General features: G+C 46.0%; 1 protein-coding gene across 2 annotated transcripts in view; it reads left to right on the forward strand.

Annotated features, from left to right (window-relative positions):
* ADAM19 (ADAM metallopeptidase domain 19) overlaps positions 1-24,891 on the forward strand; it is a 98,681-nt gene that overhangs the window by 31,245 nt on the left and 42,545 nt on the right. For both annotated transcript variants that reach the window (XM_008015145.3, XM_038005533.2), the window contains exons 4-6: positions 6,646-6,724; positions 13,707-13,783; positions 24,597-24,789. In XM_008015145.3, coding sequence (XP_008013336.2) covers positions 6,646-6,724; positions 13,707-13,783; positions 24,597-24,789 — 349 coding nt within the window. The remainder of the gene's footprint in view (positions 1-6,645; positions 6,725-13,706; positions 13,784-24,596; positions 24,790-24,891) is intronic.

Here is a 24,891-nt window from a genome sequence, read left to right on the forward strand (position 1 = left end):
GCTTGCAGCCCCCTGGACTCATCAGTCCCTTATTTGGCTTTGGGGCCATGCCTTTGGCACGTTGGTTTGTTTCCATTCCTTTGGAGTCAGAGGTGGAATGAGCACTGATGCAGAAATCTTGGTTCTGAAGCAGCTCTAGCTGTCTCTTCCCTGCTTGTCTTTCAGCATCTTAGAAAACAAAACATTACTCACTGAATTTATTTTGTCCCAGATCTAGACTAGTGCAGGCCATGACATTAGAATAGCACTCTGCTTTTCAGAGACACTTTCCAGGACCTGTCTGTCCTGGGCATTGCCATTTCTGTTTGATAGAAAGGGAAACTGAGGCTGAGTAGTTTGTGACTTGCACCGTATCACCCAGCTAGTTAAAAAATATTGTCAAAATTTATAAACCCAAAAAGAGAGAGACTAGTATTATAAACCTGAGACAGCCATTACCTAGATTTAACAATGATCAAGATTTTGGCACGTGTGTATATAGCTAGTGCTGGAGAAAATGATAGCAATATTTGTAAAGCGCAAATACTTTCTACTTTACAAATAATTCTTTCACATTTGTTCATTTTATCTAACAAATAGTCATGTGATCTTCCTATATGCCAGGCGCTATTCTAACATCTTACAGGAGCACTGTGAAGTAGATTTTATCATTCTCCTCATTTTTATGATGAGAAACCATAGGCATGGAGAAGTTACTGACCAGTCTGAACCACACTACTTATAAGAGCTAGGATTTGAAAGTATTTTCTCATTTGGTCCTCAGCATCGCTGTGATACTGACGGCGATTATTAGTCTGTTCATTTTGCAGAATCTAGAAAATGGAGGGGGTTTATGTGGCTCAGGTGAAAACAATTTTTATACAAATGCATAGTGAGCCCTTCTCGAAGTTTTATTTATCTAATTAATGGGGGAACCAGCAAGATGATAAAACTGGTTTAAAATTAGATAAGGGAAACTAAGATGTGTTTGTGTGGGTGTGTGTGTATTTAATAGTGAAAAAAGGAATGCTGAGATAAGATTGCTAAATGAGATACAAAACTAGTTAATATCCTCGGGGCTGTAAAACCATAACCTTTGGGGTTATCTTTTCTACTAGATGGAAATATTTGCATTTCTGTTGTATCTTATTAAGTTTTTACAAGTTAACATCTGATTTTACAGAGTGGAGCAAGGGCTGCCGTAATTAATTGTAAATAGTACATCTTTCAAAGCCACATTCTTCCCATAAAGACCAGAGAACCGTAGGCAGGCCTCTGAGAGTCTAAAGCTTGGCTATGCTCCGTGTTTTTTAATTTAAGTTTTTGAGATGGAATCTGGCTCTGTCACTCAGGCTGGAGTGCAGTCGTGCAATGTCAGCTCCCTGCAACTTCCGCCTCCCGGGTTCAAGCGATTCTCCTGCCTCAGCCTCCTGAGTAGCTGGGATTACAGGCACACCCATCATACCCGGCTACTTTTTTTTTGTAGAGAGGGCTTCCGCCCTGTTGGCCAGGCTGGTCTTGAACTCCTGGCCTCAAGTGATCCACCTGCCTTGACCTCCCAAAGTTCTGGGATTACAGGCATGAGCCATCATGCCTGGCCCTGGCTGTACACTTGTATGACACTGAGAGGAACTATAGTCATCTTTTGCTTTATTTCCAGGCTTTGGAAGGGCAGTTGCGTAGTGTGGCTGCTGCTTAAACCAAAGCATTCTGACTTTCCCTCTCTGCTGGGCTAGGACGATCTTTAGATTTTTGGAAGGTGATTAGGAGGCTAGACATGAAAAAGAGAATTAAAAATGTTAAAATTGCTCAAATGGAGTAGAATAATTCCCACAACCTGAAAACATAAATCACCTGAAAAAACAACAACAACAACAACAACAAAACGATTAAAAATACAGATTTCTTAATCCTTCCCTAGAGGAGGGAGGGGATTGTGTATTTTTGAACAGTCTTTCCGTGTTGTGCAGTTGCTGGGCTAAGTCGCATGGTGAGGACATTATTACTAACAGAGGCAGGATGAAGACCCTCCAGGTGAAATAAGAGAGACCAGAAAAGCAGGACTTCCCAAGGCATCATCTGGAGACTCTTGGAAGAATTAGATAGAGAAAGACCCAGAGAAAGGAGGTGTCAGCAAAACTCGCTACTGAGATGAGCAGAGTGATGCTCGCCTATGCTGAGCTCGTCTGCAGAGAGTGTTTTTCAAGGTAATTTGGAAATTGTTATCACTTTATCTTCACTGGTTTGCTTATCTGAAGCAGGAGGAAGAAGGTTTGAGCTCCCAGAAGATGTTTTGCAAATTCATTTTAGCGTCACTGCTCCTTCCTCTCTAGAGGGTGGTTTAGCATAGAGAGGCATTTGAAATTTGTCTGACGATAAATAGAACTTAAAGGAATTGTCCTGAGTTTGAAGCTTCCGAGCCTTAGGAAAGATGGGTCCAAGCTGTTTTCAGGCTGCAGTGTACTTTTGGGGCTGGCTGCTTGTACAGGTTTCAGTTCTTCTTCCCTAGAGAGGGACCTGATGTTTTATGTCCAGTATTTGGGGGTAGCTTATTTTCCTAGGTGGAAGTCTGAAGATGCAGGTTTTGCTCGGGGACTTTCGAATCTAAGTGACACAGATTTTGCTCAACTGTAGTGCTGGCTACTATTCTAATGGTGCTGAGACATGGCAGTGTCCTACTGATTTCTGCCTGTCCATGGGCTCCTGAGCACGGAGCAGACAGAGCGGGAGGCAGCAGGGTAGAACAGAAATTGCTTTTCTATTAAAGCTAGAAAAAAGGAGTGGGCGGAATGGGAAATCTTGCACAGTCCTTTGTCTTCCTGGATGCACATCACTCATAAGTCGTTTCCTGAAAATCCTAATGCAATCCAGTGGTGAGAGATGGCTTCCTGCCGGTCTGCTGAGCCAGCCGCTTGTTAGAGAGGAGATGAGAACAAGATGTGGTCAGAGAATGGGGCAGCTGGGCTGGGCCGGGCTGCTCAGTGGCCATGTGCCCTCCTCTCTGTGGGATAGCAGTGTCCTTTGGTTCTGAGAACAGCACCTGAACACATGGGCGTATATGGACCTAGCTTGGGGGAGTTGCAGAGTTGTTCAAACAGATGGCTGGGCCCTAACCCTAGAGTTTCTATCTGATTCATGAGTCTGGGTGGAGCCCGGCAATTTACATTTTTAACTAGTTTCTAGATGATACTGCTGCTTCAGAAAGGGTGGTTAGGTGGAAGATGACGGCAGATTGTTTTATGCAGATTCAGAGGCCAGAACGAAGCCCTGTGGGTGCCAGTGACAGACGGGTAGTTTTTCATCTGGAGTAAAAATTAACTACTGTATGTGGTCAAATATGGAGTGGGTAGTCTCAGGAGCAGCCTCTCCCAGGAGGTGTCCAGTGGTGTATCTGGCAGATTCCTACACGAGATAAAAAGTTCACTTATTCATTTGCGAGTTTATTCACTCATCCACTCATTCACAGAATGCACATGTACTGCCTGCTTGCTAGGTGCTGGGGGCCGGGGAGAAGCCTTCAAAGACACCAAGGTCCCTGTTTTTGGGGAGTTCGCAGTGTAACTGGAGTTTGACTGTATGATTTCTACGGTTCCTTTCAGTGCTGAGGGTCGGAGAGTCCTGTGATGATGGGATAACGTCACTGGATGGATGATTGTTTTCTCCCCTTGCTAAGTCTCAGAAGAGGCTGAGAATGTTTTTACCAGGAGTGCATTTTCTGTGGGAAAATTCACACTTCCCCACTGACACCTGGAATGAACCATTAAACTCTGAACTCCTGACCAGCTGTACATGGCGCAGTCTGTGAAGGCAGACCCAGGAAATGGGCTGCAGGAATGAGCACACTGCGTTTTACCACCTCTCTTAAGTGATGGACTGGGGAGTTCATGGCTGGGGAAAGTTAGAGAAACTTTCTGGGTTCTTCTGTCATAATCCCTGTTGAAAGCAATAATGATTATCACTAACTTTTACCGAGCTCCACTTTGTGCCAGGCATGGCATTAAGCCTGCTACATTTATTATGTTGTTTGATCCTCATCACAGCCCTGTCAAATAAGTATTTCATCCTCTTTTTTGTCTAAGAGGAAACAAAGGTTCAGAGACGTACATTTACTTGTTCGTGCCCATAGAGACAGTAAATGTCAGAGCTGGAATCAAAACTTCAGTTTTTCCAGTGTCCAGACCATGCTCTAAGCTCCCAGGACACTGAGCTACTCATCCATCCATTCGTTCAGTAACTAGTTAAGTGGTTTTTTCTTTGAACAAATGTTAAGCACTGACATAAACCAATGAGCAAAACTGCTTGGCCTCTGCCCTCATGAGGCTTACAGTTTTTCTCCCTCAGGCAAATGGGTGACTCCTCCCTGGAATCTTGGGCTAGTTAGATGCTAAGGAGAAAGAGAAAGGACTGGGAGACAGATTCTGTCAAGTTAGCCACTGACCCAAAGTTTCCGTGTGAATGAGAATTTCTCTTCACAAAGCTGGGGTTTGTGCTTTGCTTTATTTTTACATTTTCCTGTTGGGCTTCTTTTCTTCTTGTCCAAGGCGAGAAGTTGAAGACCTTGACATAGTACAGGAGACAATTCTTGTGGCATTTTTCTTCTGACCACACACTGGGGATGGAGGGAAATCTGAGCGATCCCAGAACTTAGAGCTAGAAGTGACTCTAGAAGGATTCTAGAGACCCTCTACGATGACCCTCTCTTGCTGGGAAATGTCACCTCCTTCAAAACCTGGGTTATCCCTGCAGATTCCTTTGACTTTCTGTGCTGGCCACAGCCTACATTTTCTTCTTTTTAAGAGCAGTTTTAAGTTAAAATTTCAGTTTTCAAAACACCTCTCTGAAAGTTAATTTAAAAGTCAACCAGCTTCAGAAATATGCAACTTATATTGTGAACATCTTCCGCAACTCCTGAGATAATCACCATCAACAAAGGTCATTTGTTTCTCCTTTTTTTTTTTTTTTTTTTCTTTTGAGACAGTCTCGCTCTTGTCACCTAGGCTGGAGTGCAATGACAGGATCTCGGCTCACTGCAACTTCCACCCCACAGGTTCAAGCAATTCTCCTGCCTCAGCCTCCTGAGTAGCTAGGCACCTGCCACCACACCCGGCTAATTTTTGTATTTTTAGTAGAGATGGGGTTTCACCACATTGACCAGGCTAGTCTTGAACTCCTGACCTCAGGCAATCCGCCTGCCTCAGCCTCTCAACGTGCTGGGATTATAGGTGTGAGCCTCTAATTATTTCTGATGCCCGCTTTAGAGTGTGTAGTATTTGATTTTCAATGAAATGGACTTTTAAAATACATACTCTTCAGAACTTTACTGCTCCTGTCTAACTCCAATTTAGACATCTTCCTATATTAGTACATATAGAGCCACCTCATTCTCTTTTTGTCAGATTCCAATTTCTAGTGGTGCCTTCCTTTAGAAACCTTTCTTGCCCCTTGATCTGGACCTGTTTTTTTCCTTTTTCCTTTTTTTTTTTTTTTTCTTGTCTCTTTTTTGAGATGGAGTGTTGCTCTTGTCGCCTAGGCTGGAGTGCAATGGCATGATCTCGGCTCACTGCAACCTCTGCCTCTCAGGCTCAAGCGATTCTCCCGCCTCAGCCTCCCGAGTAGCTGGGATTATAGGCACCTGCCACCACGCCCAGCTAATTTTTGTATTTTTAGTAGAGAAGGGGTTTCACCATGTTAGCCAGGCTGGTCTTAAATTCCTGACCTCAGGTGATCCACCCGCCTTCGCCTCCCAAAGTGCTGGGATTATAGGTGTGAGCCACCGCGCCTGGCAGGCCTTGACTTTCTCTAGATCAATTCTCCCTTTAATGAGGCTGAACTGTTAATAGTTGAAAACATCCATTTGACTCTTGTATTTTTCTTTTAATTTTTAGAGAAATTCTAAGAATATTTCTTGGAGTTGCCTGACCTTTGGTGAGGAGATTCTTAACCTCTACTTCAAGGGGTCTGTGGTGAGAGAAACCAATGTCCAAGTTTAGAAAAGAAAAAAAGGAATTTATTGGAAGGGTAACATAGAATTACCAGGTCTCAGGGAATCTGAACCACTAAGCATCAGAAAGGGCAGGCAACGGAAGCTTAGGGAACCCTTGCAGCAGGCACAGAAGAACAGATGCATAGCTTCCATCTGTTCAGACCTGGCAGCATCACTCCGCTGGCCAGGTCACCCCTTGGCCAGGGCCAAGTAGGACTCCTTGATTGACAGTCTCACCAAAATACATATCAGAGAACAGGTATTCCCTTAAAGAAAAATTGGTCTGCTGATACTAAAAATTGGTAGATCCAGTGCTGGAAAAATCAACCAAGGTACACAATAGGGTTCATAGGCCCTGGAAAATTTTACATGTGTTTGCATGTCTGTTTTCCCAGGACCCAGACAAATACTAAGATCATTGCTTTAGTTCTGTCAATTCGATCTAGTTGGAGTGATGGTCCCATAGTGATGATAAATTATATTTAATTTACATTAAATAGAAAATTAATAGCAAACTTCTGGTTTTCCCTTTTGTTCCTTAGCCCTTAGTGGCTGCCCAGTTTCTTTTGCATGGAGATGCTTGGGATGGTCCTGCCTGGGTCAGTTAAAATCACTAGCTGTTGTTGCTAGGAGAATGGAGTTCATCCACTTATGATATAAATGTCTCTTTTTATTTTTTGCAGGCAACTTTTTGCTCCTTCCTACACAGAAACCCATTATACTTCAAGTGGTAACCCTCAAACCACCACACTGAAATTGGAGGTGAGTTCAGGTCAACAAATGTCTATACAGCAACTGTCCTCTCCCAGCACCACTCCTAGGACCTAAGGAGACACCTGATGGAGTTGGTCCCTCCCCTGAAGGGAGTGTTTCCCCCAAGTGAAGACCAAGGGAGCAAACCAGAGAAGCAAAACATATATTTGATGTTTCATAGGTGCTCCCCCTTCTTTGCTAACTAAAATGGCTAAAGAAACGTGGACTATTTTAGGGTAATTGCATCTGATTACAGTTGGTGCAAATTATTATGAAACATACATGCTCTTTATGTTAATTACCCACATATAAACGAAAGTTTTAGTAAAAGGAATGACTTACTCATAATCCTGTCATCTCATCTAATTAGATGTTTGATCAGTCCTTTTTAAATGGATGTATAACATTTACCGAGTTGTAATGACTGTGCATATACATTTTGTAGTCTGCTATTTTAATGTGATTTTTAAGTTACGAAGATTTTCTTATTTTGCTTCTTTATTCATATTGGACATTTTTTCCCTCGAAGTTGTTTTTGAGTAGGGATGTTTACACAACGTCAAAGATCTTTCATTTAGAAAATGGTCTTTCAGATGGTTACATGTCAGTTTGCTTTGCCGCACTCCACTGGTAGACATTTAAGGTAGTGAATGATACACATTTCATGGTGTCTGGTTCTTCTTACAGGGATGCCTATTGGAATTTGTAGGCTCAGAACATTGATTCTCAACCAGGAGAACCAGTGGTTTTCCCCCGACCCCAGGGGACATCTGGTAATGTTTGGAGGCAGTTTTGATTGCCGTGACTGGCAGGGAGGATCTACTGGCATCTGCATTCTATAACGCATAGGACAGACCCATCACTCCCCCACAACAGAATTATCCAGCTCCAAATATCCGTAGTGCCCAAGTTGAGAAACCCTGGATTCAAGTGACCATTCTCAAAGTCTGGGCTGGTGAGATGGGGGTAAAGAAGGGAAGACACACACTGGTAGGAGCAGCAGTGACCTTTGCCTTTGGGGCAGGACATAATGGACTACTGAGGCACACGGACTGGGAGGTGCGGTGTAGAGAACAGCAGGAGAGGTCCCTCCACCTCAGGACTCCTCCAGCAGTTTCCCATGGAACCTGAGTACTCTAGCAGGCCCATTCTTTAAAATATCCCTGCTGGAGTGCAAGTGTCCAGCAAGATAACACTGGCCGCTATCAGTCATTAACAGCTCAGATTAGTTCACCAGATTACCCCTGGGTGGGGAAAGGGACACAGGACAGGCAATTTTTGTGTGTGTGTGTGACAGAGTCTCACTCTGTAACCCAGGCTGGAGTGCAGTGGTGCGATCTTGGCTCACTGCAACCTCCACCTCTCGGGTTCAAGCGGTTCTCCTGTCTCAGCTTCCCCAGTAGCGGGGATTACAAGCATGCACCGCCACACTTAGGGCTAAGTTTTGTATTTTTAGTAGAGACAGGGTTTCACCATGTTGGCTAAGCTATTCTCAAACTCGTGACCTCAGGTGATCCGCCCACCTTGACCTCCCAAAGTGCTGGGATTATAGGCATGAGTCATCACACCTGGCTAATGTTGTATTTTTAGTAGAGATGGGGTTTCACCATGTTGGCCAAGCTGGTCTCGAACTTCTGACCTCAGGTGATCCACCTGCCCCAGCCTCCCAAAGCACTGAGATTACAGGCATGAGCCACCATGCCCGGCCACAGTTTTTGATAGATCCAAGAGACCTGGAGCATAGTAACTGGGTAGTTCGGGGGCTGTATTATATGGCTGAATGCGAAGACCAGTGCTGCTTTCTTCACCAAGACTTCCCTGGATAGGGAAGGAGTTGGTAGTGTGGCCAGTGCCTGCAGCAAAGTTGGGCTGTGTCTTCTCATCCCCAGGGAGATTGTCTAGCTGTGACTTCATATTCTTCAATGCCCCTTGGTCAAAACTTTTCCTCTCTTCTTGAGACCTCTGTTCTCTGCCTCCAGGGGCAGGGGTGGGATGGGGGAACAGGCATGCCTAGAAAGCCTAACTATGACAACCTCCTTCAAACACCCTCCTCTGAGTTTGGATCCTGCCACTTCTATACCCACAGCTCAAGAATGTGTCTCAGTCCACAAATTTGCCATGAGCTCACGCTTCCTGCTATGAAAGCCCCCTTGGGGTGGCCCCATCAGGCTGAGAAGCTGAGGAATGCAATGACTTCATGACTGATTCTTGACTTGTTCTTTGTGCTCTCAGTTTGTGCATTAGGCAGAGATGTTGTAAGGGCCTTTCAGAAATAGAGGACTGGAAGAGAACTCCCCCTCTCCCAAAATCCCCTCCTTCCAGAAGGTCTTGTTGGCTGAAGCACATCCTAGCGGAACCTTGGGACGGACAACTGATTGTTTGCTTATATCCCCTGCTACTATACTCTTGCAAAGCTCCCACCCAGGCCCATGGGGTTCTCAGTCAGACTTCTCGTTTGGGAGCCGAGATCTCAATGAAAAATGGGAATGGAATAAACCACTCAGCTGCCCTTGACCCGAATGTTGGAGACTGCACTCTACTACCAAACTTGGCCTGGGGTAGCTGGAATTCTGGCAACCTTATCAAGACTCATCAGCCAGGCCTTTTGGCGACAGCCTGCATCTAGGTCAGGCGGCTGGGGGAATGGGTCTGTGAATGTGTTCCGACAGAAAGAATGACACGGTTTGCGATCTGAAGCCAAGGTTGTTATCTTGGCTTTAACTAGTTATATGACCTTAAACAACCCCCTTGACCACACTAGTGTTGAGTTTTCTCCTTTGTAAGTTGGATATGCTGATATCTGACTCGCAGGGCTGTGGAAGGGTAAGATGAATCACTGATTTTTATGGGAATTCATAAACATCTCTTCCAACCCCACATTTTACAGATGAGGAAATTGAGAGAAGAGGAAAAGTAACTTGCTCAAGTTTAGATAACCAGTAAGTGGCAAGGCTTAGGCTAGAACTTGTCTCCTTTGTTGCTAGAGAAGCTGGGGATAAAAGAGCTCTGACTAGCCAAGTTCCTCCTTTGCTACTGCTGAGAGAGGCAGAGGATGGAGCTTGGGGCCAGGCTGGTGGGGTTCCAGTTTCCACTTTGCTGTGTCACCTTGTGAATGACTTAAAACCTCTCTTTCAATTTCCCCCCTTTAAAATATGACAATAATAATATCTACCTCATAAGATTGTGGTCAGAATCAAAGGGAAAAATCTGCCTAAGTTGTTCAAGCAGTAAGAGCTGGGTAGATATTAGCTCTTTTATTTTAGACATAGGGCCTCGCTCTGTCCCCAAGGCTGGAGTGTAGTGACATGATCACAGCTCACCGCAGCCTTGAACTTCTGGTTTCAAGTGATCCTCTCACCTTGGCCTCCCAAAGCATTGGGATTACAGGCATAAGCTGCCATGCCTGGTTAGATGTTAGCTCTTATTTTTTTATTTTATTTTATTTTTTGAGACAGAGTCTCACTCTGTTGCCCACACTGGAGTGCAGTGGCATGATCTCAACTCAGTGCAACCTCCGCCTCCCAGATTCAAGCGATTCTTATGCCTCAGCCTCCCAAGTAGCTGGGATTACAGGCGACCACCACCACGCCCAGCTAATTTTTATATTTTTAGTAGAAATGGGGTTTCACCATGTTGGCCAAGCTGGTCTCAAACTCATGGCCTCAAGTGATTTGCCTGCCTCGGCCTCCCAGAGTGCTGGGGTTACAGGTGTGAGCCACCTCACCTGACCTCTTACTGTTAATAATGTAAGTTGTAGGTGTCGTCGTCACATGAGATAGTGTATGTGAAAGCTCTGTAAATTATAAAGCATGTTACAGAAGTCAGGTGCTCTATTTTCGAGGGAACTGGAGTTGTGAACACTCTTAGCATCCATTCAAAGATAGGAAGAGGTGCAGGGATTCTTCACAGCCATCCCTGGGTTTCAGTTCTTTCTTTTTTCTTTTTTCTTTTTTTGGAGACAGAGTCTCGCTCTGTCACCAGGCTGGAGTGCAGTGGTGCCATCTCGGGTTCAAGCAATTCTCCTGCCTCAGCCTTCTGAGTAGCTGGGACGACAGGCGCACACCACCATGCCCAGCTAATTTTGTGTATTTGTAATAAAGACAGGGTTTCACCATATTGGCCAGGATGGTCTAGATTTCTTGACCTCGTGATCCGCCCACCTCAGCCTCCCAGAGTGCTGGGATTACAGGCGTGAGCCACTGCGCCTGGCCTCAGTTTTGAAACTATACCGATATACGTTTCTGAACTCCTTGATTCTTGGTCATTCCAACTCCTCTGAACCCCATTTACTCCACACAGGCCCGGCCCCTCTTCTCTCCATGAATAATCCTGTGCTACAGGGTTCGTGGCTTCCCTGTTGAGTTCTAAGGACCAGATTCAGGACTTGAGTGTTTCATGAGGGGCCTCCAAATTCCAGATCCCAGGGATAGGTTGAGAAGCCACATGACAGGCTGGCATTTGAAAGCAGCTGGAATCCTGGCCAGGAGGAGGGTTTTGCCTGCCACACTTTCTTTCATAATCACAGCACAGTGACTTTCCTTTGTGCTCCTCAAGGGTGACATCTGACTTGCTTAAAATCCAGAAGAGTTTGATGCAAAGACAGGGGTTGGCTCTGTCCCTCCTCCTGACTGTATGAGCTTGAATGGGCAGAGAAGCCACATTGCTGGCCTATGGATCATATGCAGATGAAAGGGCACCTGTGTTCTGGAGAACAAGGCCATGTTGAGTGTCAGCTTGGCCTGTATCCTTTGATCTGGCTGCATGGCTGGCTGGATAGGATGGAGCACTGGCACAGCTAGGGCTTTGGATTCAGCCTTTTGGTGGGCTTCCAGGTCCCTTGAGGCCATATTATTTGATAAAGGAGAATTTCATGATTATATGGTTGCCGATGTTTATTGCCTGCCACTCTGGGCCAGGTACTCTTACTAGCTCCTTTATGTACAATATTCTCACCACCACTCTGGGGGATAGAGGCTAAAGACACTGAAGGTCAGAGAGAGGTTGTGGAACTGCTTATGCCTGGATTTAAATATGCCTGGCTATGCCAAAATGCTTGAATTTAATTATTCGTCTATGCTCGTGCTTAGAGCTGGGAGGGAGGTGGAGCCATAGAATATGGACACAAGGGATAGCTGATTACTGGGTCACATCCCTGTCCGGTGGGGACAAAGAAGCAACTGCAAGCAGCCTGGTCCTAGAGGTGGGGGAAAAGAGAAAGCTTCCGTGTCTGCAACCATGTCGTTTGCATCCATCCCTTTTGAGATCTTTCCAGAACTTGGCTCTACCCTGCGGGTTTTACCTTCTCTCTGTTCTGACCAGTGCATCTCTCTTGACTTATTTGGGAGGAAGCCTCTAGGAATGTGTCTCTTGTTGTTACCCCTCCATTTGTTGGACACAGTCCTGATTTCATCCCCGTCTGTCTGGTTTAGCGCGTTAGCATGCTCAACAGTGCATATTTGCTTCCTAAATTCTGTGGTTACCTGACTTATAAAACACTCAGCCCGCACCTGAAATGTTTGTTTCAAGCCCCTTCTTTTGGTTTGTAATTATATCTGTTTGGATTTCTCATTAATGACTGCCTCTCACAAGACCATAAGCCCCATAAAGGCTGAAGCTGTGACTCTATTTGCTGGCTATGGTGTCTCCAGGGGCTGGCCCCAGGCCTGGCACAGAGCAGTGCTCACAGCTGTTTGTATTGATGGAGGAATTCTGACAGCTGTGAGACACAGTGGCTGGAGAGCAGCAGCAGACCTCATGGGCATAGGTGACAAATCAAGTATGATTCAGGTGTGGAGGGATTCGTGTAGAAGAGCATCTTGAGCTGTGGAAGAGTAGGCAGTGTTCATTTCCTAGGCCTATGGTAACAAAGCACTATAAACTTCAAGGTTTAAAACAATAGAATTTTACTTTCTCCCAGTCCTGGAGGCTAGAAGTCCAAACTCAGGGTATTGTCAGGACCACACTCCCTCCAAGCCTCTGGAGAGAGTCCTTCCAGGCTCTTCTAGCTTCTGGTGGCTTCTGGCCATCCTTGGTGTTCCTTGGCTTGCAGCTTCATCACTCTGGTCTCTGCCTCCATCTTCATGGCCTTCTTCTCTTTCTCTGTGTGTGTCTCTCTGTGTCCTTACCTCTTCTTAGAAGGACACAAATCATTGGATTTAGGACCTGCTCTAATTCAGCATGACACCACCTTTTTTTTTTCCTTTTCCTTGAGACAGAATCTCACTCTGTCACTCAGGCTGGAGTGCAGTGGTGCAATCTCGGCTCACCGCAGCCTCCACCTCCTGGGCTTAAGCAATTCTCTTGCCTCAGCTTCCCGAGTAGCTGGGATTATAGGTGTGCACCACCACACCTGGCTGATTTTTGTATTTTTAGTAGAAACGGGGTTTCACCATGTTGGCCAAGGTGGTCTGAAACTCCTGACCTCAAGTGATCCATCTGCCTTGGCCTCCCCAAGTGCTGGGATTACAGGTGTGAGCCACCACGCCTGGCCCAGCATGACATCATCTTAATTTAATTATATCTGCAAGACCCTATTTCCAAATAAAATCACATTCTGAGGGGGACATGAATTTTAGGGGGTTCTATTCATCTCATTGCAGGGGGTTGTGAAGATAACGTTGGTGGGGAGGCAGGCTCTTTCAGGAATCAGGGTTTTCTGTGGCCAACAGCATGCCATGGAGAGAGCTCTGAACTAGGAAAATACTGGATTTCCCAAACAGCAGGGAGACCTTAGGCAAATCTCTTTACTCCTTTGAACCTCAGCCTTTCATCAGCTTCATGGAGATAATGACATCTGCCCTGCCCCGTCTCCAAGGATTATTATGGGAATCAAATGAAATTGTGTCTTGGAAAGCTCTTTGCAGGTTGTAAGGTGCTATAAAGTTGGGTAGGTATATAATAAGCCATGAGTCACCCATCACCATCCTGAGACATTAACGTTGCCATGCTTATCAGTGTTCTTTAGCCTGACCACCTCCTTTCTCTTTGTTAGGATCACTGCTTTTACCACGGCACAGTGAGGGAGACAGAGCTGTCCAGCGTCACGCTCAGCACCTGCCGGGGAATTAGGTAAGAGACCCTAAGGCTACAGGTGGCACCTGGCACTCTCCCCAGGAATGGAAGTTTCAAGACAGACAAGGCTAAGGCAAGGACCTTGGGAAGGAGTCCATTGAGAATGTGTGCAAGTCAGCCCAGAGAGGGGCTGAGCCTGGGAGGACGGGCAAGGGAAAGCCTAGGTAATCCACAAATCCATTGGGATTTAACTTTCCTGATGAAACTTGATGTTTTAAAATATAGGTTGTGTTATTATTTAGGTATGGTGAGGCCAAAAAATCAGGAGATGACTGCCATTGAAAAGATGGTTATACTCACAGAAAAAGGAGGGGCCCAGCTGTGCCATGGGGGTGGCCTGGGGAGGCACTGGGGTTGGTCAGCAGGCTGAGGGAGCCTGGGGAAATGTCAGCAGAAGCCCTTCTTGTGGTTTCTGCAGGAAGGGATGGGTGAGGCAGAGTAAGCAGGTTTAGGATTGGCTAGTTTGCATCATTTCAGCAGGCTCTGGGGTTTACGGGCTTTCTGTCCTTAGTTGTCCTATACCTGGCTCTGGGGTGATTAGGGAAGGGGGATAGTGGCCCAGAGGTTGACAGACCCATAAAATAGATGGCTAGGGTATGGGTTCTGGATTGATTGGCTTGCATTTGAAAGGTAAGGTAGCTGGGAAATTGTTGACCATCTCTAGGAGTTGGCTAACCCTGGAAGGGGCAGTCCCTCTATGGTCAGCAAGACCCAGATGTCAAAGAAACAGAAGATAAAAAAGAAGACACATGGTTAATATGCCTGCAATGGATGAGTTTGAGCATTTGGTTCCACACCTCCTCAGTTCTTCTTTGGGAGTACTTGGTGGTGGTGAAATCGGAAATGGACAGTTAATGAACAGAGAGTAGGAAGAGAAAGGAGCGGCAAGGATAATTTTCAAGACAGAAAATCAATTGAAAAGTTCCCACCAGAATGTGCTTTTGAGAGTGACCCTTCCTTCTCTGAGTGAGACTACCTGGCTTTGAGCTGGTAGCAGTTTACCAGCTGGGTGACCTTGGGTCTCAATGGTCTCATTTGTAAAATGTGGATAAAAAGAATATATGCCTGTGGTTGTGAGGATTCAGCTTGCGAATAGCCATCTTACCTAGGAACTTGCAGCGGCACACTGTCAGCATGCGGTGACCTCCTAGGCCTTTGCTTCTCTAGGTGTGGTCCATGGATGGGTAGCGTCAACTTTACCTGGGAGTTTGTTCAAAATGCAGCTTCTCAGGTTCCACGCAGACCTACTGGATTTTAATCTGCATTTTACCAAGATTCCCATGTGATTTGTGTGCACATTATAGTCTGTACCTGAGAAGGTGTGTTTCTTGAGAATATGCAGTATATCTCACATATCTATTTCTCTCCACCAGCCTGCCCTAATGCCTTGCATGCAATAGAATCTACACATGTATGTTGACGTAATAAGTCTTATTTATGTAGACCACTTTCAGTCTCCTTCTCCTCCCCTTTTTTTTGAAGAAGGATGATGATCTAAAAAACCTGATATCTCCTTGTATATACTAATTGCCTGGGTTTTCATTGCCTGTACTATGTGGTGCCTCTGTGCATTGATAGACAGTGAGCTACAGTTTCCCAGAATACACAGGCTCAGTGAGAGACACTTCAGCCCAGTGTAAACTGGCTCTGTGACAAAAAGGAAAAAGCCCTGATTTGTAGCATCTGCCAATATGCTGGCAAAGATAATCCCACCATGATCAATTTCAAGCTACCGATGTGATGTTATTGAAGGCAGAATTGGGAAGACATGCCTTGGATTGGCTCTTGTGAGCTGATAGGAGGTGGCTCCATTGTGTGTTCTTCCTCTATTGACTGATTCATTCATTCAGTGATTGCCTTTTTCATTCACAAATTGAAATTGAGTGTCTTCCTGATGCCAGTGCCCTACACAGGTGGAGGGAAAACCAGCATTGTAATTTTGGAGCCCTCAGTTTCCTTGTCAATAAAGTGAACATCAATATTAGGCATGATAGAGATTATTGCTGTAATTATAGTACTTTTAAATGTAAAGGTTTCTCCTCATCTTACACTGGTGAAACGATGCTAAGACTTATGCAGTCTCCTATACAAATGGAAGGTTTCTGACACTGCAGGTCCCAAGTGTCTGTTTATAAATTGGGCCATGACTTTGTTTGAATGCTGCATGGTGAGTTGGCTGGAGGAAATTAGGCAGGAAATGGGCTTTGGATGGGAAGCAATAACAGAGTGGCCCCAAATCCCCTCTGTTTAAGTGACCTGGTTGAGCCAAGCTAACTGGCCTCACAGTGGTATTTACAAGCCCAGCCACCGCCACCTGCAGTCTGCAAGTAAACAAAGTTTGTCCCAAGAAGGAGGAAAAAGAACATGCAGGTGTGACCTGCTTCTGTCTGCGTCTTCCTCCATCCCCTCCATCTGGAGCAGTGGGAACTTGGCTTGGCGTCTTGTAAATCATTCCAGCAGCAGTGCTGACAGGGAGGGGGATACCGGGTGAGCTGTCCATGTGTTTCTGTTTTGCATGCTTCCGTCTGGTGAGGTCCACCTGCCTTACTTTCCCAGTCTTCTCACTACACATGCCTTAAGAAACCAAGGCTGTGGGTGGACTGATTTAAGAGCTGGAGACTCATGCCAGATGGTTCCATTTGGACCCTGGAGAAGGAGCAGCTGCAACAGCAGCAGTATTCAAACCCATGTCATCAAAACTCAAGGCGCCTCCCAAAGCTCATAAAGCACTGCTGCAGTGAAAAATCTCCATAGTGATTGTTCTTCTGTCCTGGAAACAAGATCCCGTGATTGGAGAAAATAGGTAGGATTTCTATCAAGTGAGATCTTCAAGCTGATGATACCAAGAGGAAATCAGCTGAGCTTCTAGATGGTTGCTAGGCCCCCTCTTCTCTCCAAAGCAGTTCTTTAGGTTACTTTAATTGAAGAAGTCATATATGATCTTAGTAAAAATAAATTCAAAAAGTAGAAAAGAGTGTACAATGAAAGATACATCTCTTTTTACCCCAGATTTCCACATATCCCCCCCTTCCCAGAGACAGCCGTTGTTACTAGTTTCTTATATATCCTTTTAGGAATATTCCTTGCGAAAAAAGAACATAGATATGTAATTGATATGGTTTGGCTCTGTGTCCCCACCTAAATCTTATCTCGAATTGTAATCCCCATGTGTTGAGGGAGGGACCTGGTGGGAGGTGATTGAATCATGGGAACAGTTTCCCCGTGCTGTTCTGGTGATAGTGAGGGAGTTCTTACAAGATCTGATGGTTTAAAAGTGTCAGTTTCCGGCCGGGCGTGGTGGCTCATGCCTGTAATCCCAGCACTTTGGGAGGCCAAGGCGGACGGATCATGAGATCAGGAGATGGATACCATCCTGGCTAACACGGTGAAACCCTGTCTCTACTAAAAATACAAAAAGTTAGCTGGGCGTGGTGGCGGGCGCCTGTAGTCCCAGCTATTTGGGAGGCTGAGGCAGGAGAATGGCGTGAACCCGGGAGGCGGAGCTTGCAGTGCGCTGAGATTGCACCACTGCACTCCAGCCTGGGTGACAGAGCGAGACTGTCTCCAAAAAAAAAAAAAAAAGTGTCAGTTTCCCTTGTGCTCCCTCTCTCCTGCCATCTTGTGAAGAAGGTGCTCGCTTTCCCTTGGCCATCTGCCATGACTGTAAGGTTCCTGAGGCCTCCCCAGCCATGCAGAACTGTGAGTCAACTCAACCTCTTTCCTTTATAAATTACCCAGTCTCAAGTAGTTCTTTATAGCAGTGTGAAAACAGACTAATACAGGAGTATAATGTCTGTAATCTTATTTGGGCCCCTGAACCTTTTGAGAATTGATTGGAAGCTATAGGTACTTATAAATGACACCAATAGGCTGGGTGCGGTGGCTCACGCCTGTCATTCCAACACTTTGGGAGGCCGAGGCGGGTGGATCACTTGAGGTCAGGAGTTTGAGACCAGCCTGGCCAACATGGCAAAACCCCATTTCCACTAAAAATATGAAAAATAGCCGGGTGTGGTAGTGCATGCCTGTAGACCCAGGTACTTGGGAGGCTAAGGCAGGAGAACCGTTTGAACCCGGGAGGCAGAGATTGCAGTGAGCTGGGATCGTACCACTGCACTCCAGCTTGGGTGACAGAGCAAGACCCCTTCTCAAAAAAAAAAAAAAAAAAAAAAAAGGACACCATTGAAAAGATGTGGCATCCCATCTCACTGGGGATGTCAAGTGTCATTCTCCCAAGCCTATCTCAGATTAAGACATTCTCTAAATATCTATACTGGATTAAGGTATCTCTGACTGAGCCTGTGTGTTCTGGGAAACTCTGTGTGTGTGTCTGTAGTTCCCTGTCAATAGCAGAGGTGTATCTGGTTGGTAAGTTGTTTACTTTCTTTAAAGAAATTTGTTAACAATTATCATTATATAACTAATACGGGTTTAGTATTAAATGTTCAAGTCATGCAGGAATGTGTAAGCTTTAAAAAATGAAAGTTGTTTATCTTGTCCTACCCTTCCAACCAATCCCATTCTCCATCTGTTATTACTGTTGGAGGTATCCTTAATTACTGTTGGAGGTATCCTTAATTGAAATGCATAATTGTGTGTGTGTGTGTTTGTGTGTGTGTGTATATATATATATATGTAATATATGAACATATTTAATCCAAATGAGGTTACCTTATGCATACAGTTTTGTATTTTTTTTCCAACTTAGCATTATGTTTTAGGTATACATAGATCTATCTCATTCTTTTAATGATTGCATAATATCATTTGTACTAATGTCTGACAAATTTTCATTATATAGAAAGTCTTTCAGAGGCATACAGTAAATCATCCATCGTGCTCTATTTGATGGATCACCCTTATATTACAGCAGCCCTGCCTTCAAAAACATAGGGCTCACTCTCACTGTAATTATACCTTAACTGTGGTCCCTGGACTAGATTCTGTGAGAGAGGGAGAGAGGGAGAATATGAGATTGAAAATGAATGCAGGAGAATGTGTAGGAAAGTGCGCATGATGGCCTGGAATAAGCTCAAAATTTAAAGTCAAGGGATCCACATTTAAGATCTAGCTCCATACTTCCTGGCTGTGTGGCTCTCTGTGTTTTCCCCTCCCCATTAAATTTTTTCCATGTCTTTGCTGTGGCCAGGCTGGTCCCTCCACAGGCCCTACTCAATCCGAAAGGTGGGTAAGTCCTGGGAGTGGGGTGGGTGGTCAGTGGGAGTGAGGTTGGGGGCATACCCCAGAGTCATGAACCTGGACTTTAGGAGAGCTGGGATTTGCCCCGGCTGTCACATTAACTCACTAGGTGAGCTTGGGCAAGTTCTTTTTTGGGTGGGCTTTCCTCTCTTCTGTAAAACGAGAGTAGACCAGACCGTTAAAAGCTTCCTTTTGTGTTGGAAGTCCTGGGATGCAGAGAGGTTGGGCAGAGTCTCAGGGAGGTGGGAGCCTGGGGCAGAAGGAGGTGGTTCATATATACACAGCCAGCCCTGGACGAGAAGTGGCAAGTCCTTTCCACCTTTGAATTCCTTGCCTTCCTTCTGCAGAATGGATCATAAATGCCACGTCCATGTCAGGCATTGCACAGACTAAGCCCTCAGAGGACAGTATTATTAAGTTGTGATGAATTTAGATTCTGGAGCCAGACAGTTCCTGGTTTAAACCCTGCCAAGCTACTTAAGCTATCTAGTCTCAGTTTTCTCATCCGTAAAATGGGAATAACAATATTGACATCACTGGTGGATTTACAATAGGTGAGGAATGCAGGCTCCTTGACAGCAGGGACTTTGCTTTGACCATGCTGTTTCCCGTGCTGAGAACAGTTCCTGTCACACAGTGGGTTCTCAGTACAGATGTGTGGAATGGCTGTCGAATAAAACACTTTGCACTTTGCTTGATGTATAATACACAATCAATGACTGTTAGCTGTTCTTTTAAAATGCTGCTTTGGTTATTAGTGAACATTGCCTATTCAGTCCATTATCACAGCAACTCTGTGAGATGGGCAGTGTTATTACATCACTTAGCACACAGCTAGGAGACAGCACAGCCAGAGTTTGAATCCAGGTGCTACATGGGGGCACCCCGTCCCTAAGATAGCACATGACCTATAAGCCTTCTCTTCTCTTTTTTGCAACCTTTGGAGTTCCCCATAACTCCTTTTGCATGGATATAATTTGCAGAGAAGGGGAGAGGAAAGAAGGGTAGCAGGGTAGTTACCTTTTAGGGCACCTCTGGGTAGAGGGATGTAGAACGTGTCCCCTTTGGTTTAGCTCTGAATGGACAAGTCCCCAGGAAGCAGTTCTTGGCCTACTTCCTTGAAGAATGCAGTTGGTGAATCCTTCAGTTATGCAGGGGTTAGACATGAATTGCCTGTTGCCTGCCCAGCCTGACTTGCCCGGGTTTTTCTGTACAATTTCATTTGTATCCATCTCTTAACAATGAGCAGTAGGTTGGAGGACAGAATGGAGAATGGCATGTGAGGCTGGCCACCCAGCCTCCTGGGCCCCGGCTCATGCCTTCTGGCTGAGTTCTGCCTTTGCCAGCACTAACATTCAGCAAATTAGATCAAGCAAGGCTCCTAGAAGGATAAACAACTGGTGGTGTTTGGAAGGGGGCAGCTAAAGGAATTAGGGGTGGGGGCGGGGAGGGCCCCTGGAGCCACATTCTCAGACATCCCCCCAGCAACAAAGTTGCAGGCCGCTGACAGTGCTGGGGCTTGTGCCAGCCTCTCCTCCATCCCCAGGCCGTCTGAGAGGATTGCAACCGTGACATGGGCACATTACTAGGAACAGCAGGTGGAGGAAGGGAGGGAAGTGGCCACAGAATCCTATTGCTGGAAGGACCTTCAGGGTCCTTCTGAGCCTGTGTTTCTCTCAAACTGTAATCTGCCCACTCCCTGAATCAGAATTACTAGGGTCCCGGTGAAAAGCAGGTGCCTGCTGCAGAGTGCGGTCTGCAGGCCAAAGTTCCTGAGTGTGGCTGGGCAGGGAATTACTCATGGGCCTTGATAACAGTGCAGACACTCAGGCCTGCAGATCTGGGTTTTTTAGGTTGGGCCCTGCATTAGTCCATTTGTGTTGCTATAAAGGAATACATAAGGCTGGGTGCTTTATAAAGAAAAGAGTTTTATTTTGGCTCACAGTTCTGTGAGCCATACAAGAAGCATGGCGCCAGCATCTGCTTCTGGTGAGGGCCTCAGGCTGCTTCCACTCGTGGCAGAAGGAGAAGGGGAGCCTGTGTGTGCGGAGATCAAGTGGTGAGACAGGAAGTGAGAGAGAGAGGGAGGAGGTGCTAGGCTTTTTTAAATAACCAGCTCTTGAGGAAACTCTCATGGGAATTTGCTGAGTAAAAACTGTCTCATTACCACCAGGATGCACCAAGCCATTCATGAGGGATCCACCCCATGACCCTAACACCTCCTACCAGGCCCACCTCCAACACTGGGACCACATTCTACCATGAGACTTGCTGGGGACAGGTAAACCATATCCACAGCAGACCTGGATACCCATGTTTTCAGTACACTGTAGAATATTCTAGTAGATATCCCTGAGACCTCTGCTCCTAGAGAGCTCTGACACTTAGGCTTGGAACTCACTGATGGAGGCAGAAAGCATAGAGGCTAAGGGGATGGGATCCAAAGTCTGTGGACCTTAAATCTTTGACTCTAGATTACCTGGTCCCCATGTCTGGAGCCCGCACTGCCCTTAGCCATGAGAGCTTGTTATTTAATGTCTCTGAGCCACAGTTTCTTCATCTATAAAGTGGGACTCATGAGGGTGCCTCCTTATAATGATGATGTGGGAATGAAATAACATTTGTAAACACAGTGCCTGGCATCCAGTTAGCTCAATCAATGGTATCTGAAGGTGAAAAGTAGGCTGCACACCTCCTTTGTCTTTTCTCCTAGGAAACTGAGGTGAGGCCAATCACCCCTCAGAGGAGAGCTGCTGGCACTATCACTGGAGCCATCTGTAGGCTGGTGGTATCTTTCTGATTCACTCTACAGGGCTGTTTTTTGTTGTTGTTGTTCCTTTTGGAGACAGAGTCTTGCTCTGTCGCCCAGGCTGTAGTGCAGTGGTGCGATCTTAGCTCACTGCAACCTCTGCCTCCCAAGGTCAAGCAATTCTTCTGCCTCAGCCTCCTGAGTAGCTGGGATTACAGGTGCGCCCGCCAGCAAGCCTGGCTAATTTTTGTATTTTTAGTAGTGACAGGGTTTTACCATATTGCCCAGGCTGGTCTCCAACTCCTGAGCTCAGGGAATCTACCAGCCTTGGCCTCCCAAAGTGCTGGGATTACAGGTGTGAGCCACCGCGCCCAGCCTCTACTGGACTATCGTGACTGAGGCAGTGAAAGGTCAGGGTAAAGTTGTGGGACTTGAAACTAGAATGCTTCCATTCAAAATCCCGACTCCTTTAATACCTAGGTGATGGGCTGATCTGTGCAGCAAATCACATGGCACATGTTTACCTGTGTAACAAACCTGCCCATCCTGCACATGTACCTTGGAACTTAAAATAACAGTTGATGAAACAGGAACAAAAAACAAATCCCTACTCTTACTCTTACTATTTATGTGACTTTGGGTTAATTAACCTTGCTGAGCCTTTGTTTTCCCATTTGTACATTGGGGACAATATTTGTAAGGATCCTAGGAAGGTGGTGGGAATAATAAAATGCTCTCCTGGCACAGTGCCAAGTCCACAGCAAAGGCTCTATAGTCTGCAGCCACTGTGAGGATTCTTATTTATTGTGCACCACACTTTAGCTTGGTCTCTGTCTTGTTTAGCTCACAGGCTTGTTCAAGTGATGCCACATCAATTGCGCCTTGTGACCGTCCACTGGAACTTTCCCCGATTCCTTTATGGAACTTTCCACTCACTGGGTGTAATCTTGGCAGCCACAACCTGGTGCACACAGAACCATCCGTTGGTGGTCAAGCCCTCTGTGTTCCCAAAGTGTGTAGCCATCAGGGGAAACTGAGGTGATGGGAGAGGCCTTGGTTGGCTGGGATGAAAAGATAACTTGGGAACAGGATGTGTGTAGCAGCTCTCTCCTCTGCCCTTTCCTGACTGGATTAGGGAGTGGATGTGACCCTTGCTCCTTGCCCCGCTCCCACCCCCAGATGTTCAGGGAGTACCTTACATGTCTGTCAGAGGGGGTGGTCGCGTATTGCTGCGTCAGCCTGGGTGAGGCAGCCAGGAAGTCATCAGGCTTCCTGGATCTGGAATGAGGTCAGCCAGGGATGGGATCCGGGAAAGGCTGCTGCCCATCACAGCCTGGCGCTGATTTTCCTGAGAGCGTCACAGGCTCTTCCCAAAGGGCAAAATCTGGGCAGGAATCCCAAGTGGCGGTTGTGGTGGAGGTCGAAGCTGAGATAAGCTAAGAGAGAGGTCCTGCCAATTTACAGTGGCAAAGACTGGGTTGGAGATGCTGTAGGTTCTGAGCTCTCTGGATGGATGAGAGCCTGCTGAGGTTTCAGAGCATACAAAATGCTGCTAGAGTCTGTAGGGCTTACTCCTGGGCTTCCTTCTCCCCCTGAGCCTTGATTACATACCTTTACAATCGTGTTTATCTCATTGTATCAAGGATAACAAATGCCTGCTGCCTGGGCCTTCACTGATCATTAGCAATAGCAATAGATCATAAGTCATGGTCTTCTTTCTCGCTGAGGCTAGAAAAGCCCTCGGAAGCCTTGGTGATGTAACACTTGGAGCAGCTGCCTCCAGTTCAAGGGGTGATGAAACTTTTTGCTCTCTCTGTTATACATTAGAGTGACTTATTCCAATGTTTAGACTCAACGCTTCACAAGGGTAGGCACTTGGTGTGTCTTGTTCACTATTCCATCCTCAGCAACTAGCATGATAACCTGGCCCGCAGCAGGAGCTCAGTAAATGTTTGTGACTGTCCTCCAGATGACTGTGAGTTTCTCGAGGAAAAGGATTATATCTAGATTATGTGTAGGACACAGTAAGGGCTCCATGAGTTTATTCTGAGTTCCATGCTAGTATCTATAATCAAGGGAGGAAAAAAAGTAGTCACTCATGCTTGGTGGTGGATGTCACTTCACCAAATAACTGCCGTGCTGACGTGGGGCAGTTGGGACAGGTAGGCATGTCATCACTGATGCATCTAGCTTTGGTTTCCAAGCACAAAGACCCTTGTCTTTCCACTTAGTCATCCAGGAGTCTTGATAAGTTATAATTGCCGTTTTAGGGATGAGGAAACTGATGCTTGGAGAGATTTAAGATGCTTGTTGAAGAGCATGTGACAATTGAATGTTGGAGCTAAATCCAGAACCTGGGTCACCTCACTTGCAGGCCACTGTTCTTTCTCTGGCCACTGTACTGCTTTTTCTGAGTCTCTAAAGTTTTGACCCATGATTTGTCCTATGCCATGTTTTGGTTTGGGAGGCTTTTTGGAATCCTGGACCTACCATCCTTCATAAGTTTTAAGTGTCACAGGTACAGCCTTTTCAGAACTTTTTGAGATTTCCCAGTCCAGAGATTCTTAACCTGGAGCCTCACGATGAGCTTGGTGGTGGTGGTTGGGTGGGGTGGGGTGGGTGGGGAAGGTCCAAGTGCCCTGAGCTCATGCACCATGTTTTATGTATATGTACATTTCTCTAGAGAGGAAGTGTGAGCTTGCATCAGAGTCTCACAAAGGGGTACATGGCCCCATAATGAGGTTAAGAACTGATGATCAAAACCCACTATGTCATTTTGCATATGGAGAAACTGAGACCTACACAAGGGACTTTTTCAGAACCATAATCTTTGACCAGAGTTTCTATTTCTCCTCTCAACAGAGGACTGATTACGGTGAGCAGCAACCTCAGCTACGTCATCGAGCCCCTCCCTGACAGCGAGGGCCAACACCTTATTTACAGATCTGAACATCTCAAGCCACCCCCGGGAAACTGTGGGTTCGGGCATTCCAAGCTCAGCACCAGGGACTGGGCTCTTCAGTTTACACAACAGACCAAGAAGCGACCTCGCAGGGTGAGTTTTGAGGCTCTCAGTGCAGAAATCAACCTGGGGACAGACTTGTCCCCTCTGAGGTTGCTTACTTTGAATCCAGGAGTATTTCTAAATTGAAGGGTG

Source organism: Chlorocebus sabaeus, chromosome 23, assembly GCF_047675955.1.
Source record: "Chlorocebus sabaeus isolate Y175 chromosome 23, mChlSab1.0.hap1, whole genome shotgun sequence".
NCBI classification, from domain to species: domain Eukaryota; kingdom Metazoa; phylum Chordata; class Mammalia; order Primates; family Cercopithecidae; genus Chlorocebus; species Chlorocebus sabaeus.